The sequence below is a fragment of the Corythoichthys intestinalis genome, chromosome 4 (genome assembly GCF_030265065.1).
Source record: "Corythoichthys intestinalis isolate RoL2023-P3 chromosome 4, ASM3026506v1, whole genome shotgun sequence".
Taxonomy (NCBI): Eukaryota; Metazoa; Chordata; class Actinopteri; order Syngnathiformes; family Syngnathidae; genus Corythoichthys; species Corythoichthys intestinalis.
In genome coordinates, this window is record NC_080398.1 from 13,921,948 (window position 1) to 13,930,362 (window position 8,415).

Below are 8,415 nucleotides of genomic sequence, written 5' to 3' on the forward strand. Positions count from 1 at the left end.
CTACTGAGCAAGAAGCAAGGATTGAAAATGTGGACCATGAAACGCCAGACAGCACCGCCAAAATGGTAAGTGGAGTTTCACTTTCCCTCACTAAAGACTCTAATTGTACAACAGAGCCACCACCGGTGTCTTGCCAATGTAGTTACCCCCGTCAAAGATTGTATCCCCTGGCCGCAGGAGCGCACACACAGACATTCATTATGAGTTATGTCAACTTAAACAATTAATTGAAGCCAGAAAAGAACCACAGTTATATATTTTGGACATGGACGTTTACAAAACTGGAGAAAATCTATACAGGACTTGAATAATAGTAATAAAAGTTATAGGTCATCCTACGCGTAAAACAGTGAAAGATTGGCTTTTTTTAGGTTCAGTACGTATGCTACGTTATACGACAGAAAAAAAGGATTGGCCATATTTTCAAACCTCGTAGATAACTACATCATCAAAACACGGAAATCAAGCAAATCAGTGCAGCACAGTGGCTTCGTCCAGGGGATACAATTTTTTAACGGGGGTAACTACATTGGCACGACACTGGCGGGTGTGCCATATTCAGTGGATGACGATGTTGATAAAAAGTATAGCTGTCCTATGCAGCCTGCTTTAGTATTCCCCTCAAGAATGATGGTAAACAAAAACTGCTAATTTGCAACTTATTGTCATAAATATTCTTGTAATTTTATTGCTGACACTGCGTTTCGGTGTCATCGGCACCAAAAGTCAAATTCCGCCTATGTGTCTGAAGTATGGCCAAGCTTTTCACTCTTCACCTACTCACATCAAAGCCATGAACATGTTTTAAAGACATAATTTTGTCTTTCCACGCCTCTTTTGTTTTGGACCCAGTAATGTCCAAAGTAGAGTGGACAGCTGCAAAAATGTTTTTTACTTTTAAGGAACAGCTTGGTAACCCTAATTATTGACAGATGCTGCTATGACTTTTCTTTATTTATTTAAATGCACACTAAAGGAGTACATTACAAATATGTTACCTACATGCCCAGATGTCATTTCAAAGTCTGCGCAGCAATTAGAGTTAACCTCAAGCAAACATGGGCTTGGCCCATGATGAGAAAAACACGTCGTGATTGGTCGAGATGAAGAGTCAGCTCCTCTCCCTCACAGGTTGTCATCTCAACAAACTGTAATTGATGATTCACTTTTTTTGATTGCTCTTGTGTTTTCACTTGTGGAATTTCCCACAAATGACACAAATACTTTCATGTGCCTAAAAAAAACAGGCAGACATGCTGTGACAAGGCATCCTTCTGTCCTCAAATATTTTGAGTTTCTGTGTGCGTGTTATCTTCCATCAAATTTAGACTAACTTGCATTTACTGCAATGAATATCATAAGGTTCTTTCAACAATAGGGTAAGCTTGGTGCTCCAAAATGTATCAACACAAAAGAAAGAGGGGGTTAAGGGTGGTTTGGGGGTTGTGGGGTAAGTCTAGGAACGCTTGTGGTCCCGCCTCAATGTGGCCGATGACGTCACACACTTTATTGAGACTGGATCGGGAGGCTCAGTTTGCACGGAGCAGTCAACTCACAGCTCTGCTGCTTCGGACACATCAACACCAGAAGGTACTGTGCATATTCGTATATCTATCTATCTGTAACCAGGTGGTAATAGACTTCCAGATTGAAATTTAGCAGGCTGTTTTGGGGGAGTTAAATATGTCACAATCGGAACTTTGTCTGATTGGGACGTGTTAATTAAGCAGAAGTCTGGCTCAAAGTGCTTCATTTTAAAAATGTTATGATATGTGCTCAACTTTAGTAAAACTCAATTCGGCGTTGTCTGCCATTATGAATGACATATTTGTTTCCGTGGAAAGGAATACTTTTTCCCCTCACAGAAAGAGTATCAAGATTACTATGAGAGATCAAAAATCATGTGTACTTTTGAAATACAGTATTTTAAAGAGGTAGCTTCTGAGGACCACCATTAAAAGAAATATAATGATTGTGTGAGCTGTATACAATAATATTATGTGAATAAAGACATTATTTAAATAGGATTTAATAGAAAAAGTTGCTGTACTTTTAAAGTTTTCCAATTAGGATTGGAGAACTGAAGTACTTTTATGATTCATTTAAAAGTATGTGTTTGTAAATTTCGTGATTTTTTTCCCCCCCAATATAATAGTGACTTATGAGTCAAAGCTTATTAACAAAATGAACATAACTAACAGACTTTATCTCTATATAAGGATGTTATTTATTTGTTCATCTTATTCATGTTGTTTACGGAAATACATGAGTTCACTGAAATACTTTTAAAATTGATTTAAAAGTATAGATTTGTGAATTTTGTGATTTTTTAAAAAATAAAATAAAATAGTGACTTATGAGTCAAACCTTCCAAACAAAATTAACATAACTAACAGCCTATATCTCTATTTAAAGATGTTATTTATTTGTTCATCATCTGCATCGTGTATATGGAAAAATATGAGTTGAAAATCCCTTAGTATTTTAAAAAAAAAAATTTGGTGTGTTTTCTCAGGAATGCATTGCATTTAAGTGTTCATGATGGAGTTCATGTGTGTAAACTAGGGCTGTCAAACGATTAAAATTTTTAATCCAGTTAATTACAGCTTAAAAATTAATTAGTCGTAATTAATCGCAATTCAAACCATCTATAAAATATGCCATATTTTTCTGTAAATTATTGTTGGAATGGAAATATAAGACACAAGATGGATATATACATTCAACATATGGTACATATGTACTGTATTTGTTTATTATAACAATAATTCAACAAGATGGCATTAACATTATTAACATTCTAAACAAAGCGATCCATGGATAGAAAGTCTTGTAGTTTTTAAAAGATAAATGTTAGTACAAGTTATAGAAATTTTATATTAAAACCCCTCTTAATGTTTTCGTTTTAATAAAATGTGTAAAAATTTTAATCAAAAAATAAACTAGTAGCCCGCCATTGTTGATGTCAATAATTACACAATGTTCATGGGTGCTGAAGTCCATAAAATCAGTCGCACCCAAGCGCCAGCAGAGGGCGACAAAACTCCAAAAAACACAAGTAACAAGTGGACATTGCACTGCTGCTGTCATTTTAATCTGTTTGAGCGGAGCATGTGCATTAATTGCGTCAAATATTTTAACGTGATTAATTTTAAAAAATAATTACCGCCCGTTAACGCGATAATTTTGACAGCCCTAGTGTAAACACTAAAATGTTTCATTGCTTGTTAAACTAACAAATTATCTTGACAGCATTCTCATCAGTCCTCATCACAGGACGTATTACTTTTCATATTACAACTTTGCTTTTAATATTAGTAATTTTCTCATAATATTATTTTTTGAATTCAAGGGCATATGTTCGGTATCAACATGGTAGGGACGATATAACAGCTTAACCTGCATCCACACATTTGCTGGGGCTGGGACATTAATAAGATCAAGCAGTTTGGGTGAACAAGGGTCAGGGCTACATTTCTCACAAAGATGAACCAAATTAATGGTTAGGCAAAATGATCAATGCAAAATGAATCTGTATTGTGTTATACTAACTTTCATGTGTGTTGGTTCAGGTTATACACCGTTCCATTCAAACCATTGCTTTCAAAAACTACTATAGAAATATTTTGAAAACTTAAACCAAAATAAATGTCTGGATTTTATTCACAAATTTAAATTGCAATATTTGAATATAACTGGAATTACAGGGTGTTCCAAAATGTTTGACCCCATTTCGTAGGCCAATAATTTTGACAATTTTCGTTGGAATGACCTCAAATTTTCACAGCTTGTGTAGAAACGTTTCAAGTTTTTGTGTGGTTTTTCAGGTTAAGAAAGGCCGTTCACTTCAAAAGAAAAGGCATTTTGATAAGGCATTTTGTAGGCGACGCTCATATTGAACATTTATGAAAATCTGTCATAGAACCAACAAATATGTGTACTTTTCTTTTTAAATTTAACCACTAAAACTTATGACCTTCAACATAAACTGTATTCAGTTTCATTAAGAGCCATCAATTAGTTTTCGAGATTTGGCCAGTTAGAATGGGGTCAACCATTTTGGAACACCCTGTACATTGACATACACAGTAAATACAAACGTGTTAATAATCTTTAACTATCCTGGAATGCAAAAAAATAAACATTTTTCTTAAGACCACTCAACATTTTCTGTCTAAAATAAATAAATCAGGGTAAGGGTGTGACAAAAATATTTTTTTTTAAAAAAGGGTCTGCTTTTGTCCACAAGCACAGCTAAACTCAAAAAAAAAAAAAAAAAAAAAGAAAGAAAAAATTTTCCCTCGACTATGATTATCTGAAAAAATGTCTGCATAGCCTGCATATAAAAATATTTTGAAATAAATAATATAGAAAATAAATAAATAGATTTTAAATGAATGTAAGTCATCAGCCTATTAAACGTCCGTTTGAGGGGGGAAATGGACCGGTACATTCAGCAAGTAAAAAAGGGTAAATGTAAAGTCTGAACATAATGAAAATAATTAACTTAAAAATGGTAGGGTCAATCCTTACAGCATATGGGAAGACAATCTATAATTAACAATAACTGAACTGAATATAATGTAAATAAGGTTGCTTAAAAGTTGGTGGGGACAATTTGAGCATCCTGAAAAGTTGGTAGTGTTATGTCCTTACCGTCCCTATGCAAACCTATGCCCTTTCTTGATTTGTATGTCGTTTCTTTGACTGCAATACCTTAATTCTTGTAAAATTGCAACCTTTTGTCCCCTAATTGATCATATCCGGTTATTCGTTATGCCCTTTGCAGGTCTGAGGACAATGATGGACATAATGGGCGTGACGCCTTACTATGACATAAACACTTCAGATGCCGGCATCACAAACGGCACATTCTACGATGACGAGGACGAATACGACTACAAGGACGACCACGCCGAGCTGAGGCAGTCCCTTAATATCATGTCTCTCATCGTCTATTGCTTGGCTTTCGTGCTGGGCGTGCTGGGCAACGGCGTGGTGATCTGGGTCACCGGATTCAAGATGAAGAAAACAGTCAACACCGTATGGTTTCTCAATCTCGCCGTGGCCGATTTCCTCTTCACCGCCTTCCTTCCCTTGAGCGTGACGTACACCGCCATGGATTTCCACTGGCCCTTTGGCAAGTTCATGTGCAAGCTGAATAGCACCATCAGCTTCCTCAACATGTTTGCAAGTGTCTACATACTGATGGTAATCAGCATCGACCGATGCGTGTCTGTGGTGTGGCCCGTTTGGGCTCAGAACTACCGCAGCGTGCAGAAAGCATCCTGCGTAAGTGTGGGTGTTTGGGTCCTGGCGCTGATTCTGAGCACTCCGTACTTCATCTTCAGGGATACTGGACCGTCGTACAACAATGAAGAAATCATCAACTGCTTCAATAATTTTGCCTTCTCCGATGATTATGTCACACTGCATGTGACCCAGCTGCGCCACTTCCGACATCAGGCAATGACCATGACTCGCTTCTTTCTGGGATTCGTCGTTCCCTTCACTGTTATCGTTTCCTGTTACGCCGTGATTGTCCACCGATTGCGCAGGAACAGGACCTTGGCCAGCCAATCGAGTCGCCCCTTCAAGATCATCGCTGCCGTCATTGCTACTTTTTTCCTGTGCTGGGCGCCCTATCACATTCTGGCACTAATTGAGTTGGTCAATCACATGGCTGATTATGAGAGTGAGATATTGGATCATGTCATCACTATCGGTGTCCCCATAGCTACCAGTCTAGCCTATCTCAACAGCTGCCTTAATCCGCTGCTTTATGTGTTCATGGGACAAGATTTCAAGGATAAAGTGCGTAAATCCATCCTGAAAGTACTGGAGACTGCTTTTCAGGAAGAGATTTCCCGCTCATATACCTTTACAAACTCAATGGTCACAAGTCGAAGCAAAGACAAGTCCCTATCTGAAGCTGAGGTATAAAGCTTTCGATGTTAGCTACTGGAGTTGTACCTAGCCGTGACAAATATTCACAGTTTTTGCCGTAACTGCTACTAATCCACAACTGCAATATTTACAATGTGATTACATTTGACTGTTCAAATCATTGTAAGCAAGCTGTGATGCTTTGTTGGGCGAAGCATTTCTGATGTTTGTGTAGATACTTGCCATATCTTGAGTTAGCTTAGGAGATAAACTGAAGTCTAACCTGGGTTGTTTATTAAATTCAATGCAATTGTTGTTAACAATTAGGCCAAATGAATGGAAGTGATAAATCATATTTTGAAGTAATGTAGTGCATTAGTTCATTAGTTGGCTGCAGTGCAAAACGTTGCTGTTTATTCACTCTCAACTACAGAGTGGCGTGAATAGCAACAGCAAGTCAGGATACATGCTTAATGCCAACGTCCACTACGCATTCATACACATTCGCTCATCTTAAACATTTTATTTCCTTAGTTCTTAACTCATACTGAGTATTTATGCAAAAAGTGTCCAACTAAATTTGTGCAATTTTTTAATATGGGACATTTCATTCAAATTTATGTGAAGTGTAACTAGAATTTAGAACAAATAATTACTATTGTGGAGAAAGCCAGAAGAAATAGGTCACATATACATGTGGTAATGGTAGGGCTGTTTTGGTGCTGATGCTGTTTTTCCCCCCAATGAGAAAAAAAGAGACATCTTTTTGAAAGCAAGCATGTACTTACCTTAAGTGATTGATGCACTTAATTCAGACACAACATCCATCAGTGTGAAACACACAATTTGAGGAAATGAGCCTAAAATAATTGTCATTACACAAGCCCTATCTCCAAGTATCAAAAACGAAACAAGAATTGCAGTGTTAACTCTGATATATATATTTTTACCTTTTCACCATAACTGGAATAAGTTACATTGCATTCCCTGCATTCTCATTTATGATATACAGGTCTTTGTTTGCAATATTAAAAGGCTTCGTCATCTGTCCAACCTAATGTTGTTAGTTGGGTGGAAAATACAACAGCAATGACTATGTTTCAAATGTAAATACACGATTTTCAATGGACAGTACAATACTAGTCATTTGTAATGGCAGCTGAAAGATACACTAAATTTGATGTATATTTACTACATGTCCTCTGTTAGGAGTTATGGACCCAACCTGCCGTAAGATGGGTATGGGTATATAAGCACATGTGATGTAAAAAAAAAAAAAAAAAAAAAACATGTAAATGATAAATACAGTATGTGTATACAACAAAAATGTTCTCCGTTGATTCATTTCGTAAAGTCGGTGTGTAACATTCATTCATTTTTTTTCTCTAGTGCTAGTGGCTCAACAATACATACGCTAAATCCATTTATTTACTAATTCCAAGTTGAGGAGTTTGGAAAGATTTTTTTTGGGGGGGGGGATAAGTTCAGAAGTAATACTAATTTATCGTTCTTTTTCCGTGTTTATACTTACATTTGGGAAAAATATATATTACTTAACAAAACACAGCTTTTGACACAGCCTGCTATTTTTTACGATTTATAATTATGTGGTTCATTCATGAGTATTTTCATTACAGTACTGTATTTTGCCAGCAAGGGGCACTGTTGTATATTTTTCCTAATTTCATAAAGGAATCAAGTTGCAGCACAGTGTCTGAAAGCCATTTAAGTACATAGTAAAGGGTATTCGTTTTATTATTTTACGTTGCACGTGACACTTTTCACCATTTATGTTTTTTAGACTGTGTAGGGCGCTGATTTATGTGTCCTTGAGTTTGCTAGTGATCCCGTGAAGCCTTGTGTTACACTGCTTCATGAAGTCTGCTCACATTCCAACCAGTCAAATGTCTTTGCAGAGGTGTTCCTGTTTGAAAGATCATGTTTCAAGTATGAAATCTTTTTTTCTTTTCGACTTTTCACTTCACACCAGCTCTCACACCAACTACCTTCATGTCCTCTTTAACGACATCCATACATATGCACCATATGTACTACAACTACATGACATATGCAAATCCAGCATCCTTTTGCCAATATACTCACTATCTCTCCTCTGGACATGCCCAAACCCAGTCTGACCTCTCTGACTTTCTCTCCAAATCCTCTAACATGTGCTGTCCCTCTGATATGCTCATTCCTGATCCTATCTATCCAGGTAAGGCACCCAAAACTGCAGGTCTGTCATGTGAATATCCGTTTTGAAAATATTCCATGGTCTCTATCAGGGAAAAATGCAGTGTGACCTAATTCCCATCTATTCCAGCCAAGTGTGGGCTCTGCTTTTTTCCTGAATTTTTAAATGTGTACTTGGGCTTTTTCTGTTTGTGATCATCGTTGCTGGCTATATATTTTTGTTACCGGTACTCTCTTAAGCTTGTTTGAGTTGACTGTCATGGTTACCATTCGTTAAATTGTCCATTAAATTCTCCTATTCTTTTACACAGAGATTCCAGAAAAATTGCCACTTCT

The 8,415-nt window shown here is 36.8% G+C and overlaps 1 protein-coding gene across 2 annotated transcripts; it reads left to right on the top strand.

Annotated features, from left to right (window-relative positions):
- LOC130914485 (chemerin-like receptor 1) lies at positions 1-7,106 on the top strand. 2 transcript variants are annotated; one of them, XM_057833722.1, is made up of 2 exons: positions 1-65; positions 4,790-7,106. In XM_057833722.1, exon 2 carries the CDS (start codon positions 4,801-4,803, stop codon positions 5,941-5,943), a length of 1,143 nt encoding a protein of 380 aa, XP_057689705.1. In that variant the 5' UTR covers positions 1-65; positions 4,790-4,800; the 3' UTR covers positions 5,944-7,106. The 2 variants fall into 2 exon arrangements, with proteins under 2 accessions (XP_057689705.1, XP_057689706.1); XM_057833723.1 differs by lacking the exon at positions 1-65 and adding an exon at positions 1,578-1,590.
- Positions 7,107-8,415: the final 1,309 nt, after the last annotated feature.

Bases quoted from the DNA above. Each gene is read 5' to 3' on its own strand.
- LOC130914485 (XM_057833722.1), top strand. From the start codon at position 4,801: ATGATGGACATAATGGGCGTGACGCCTTACTATGACATAAACACTTCA.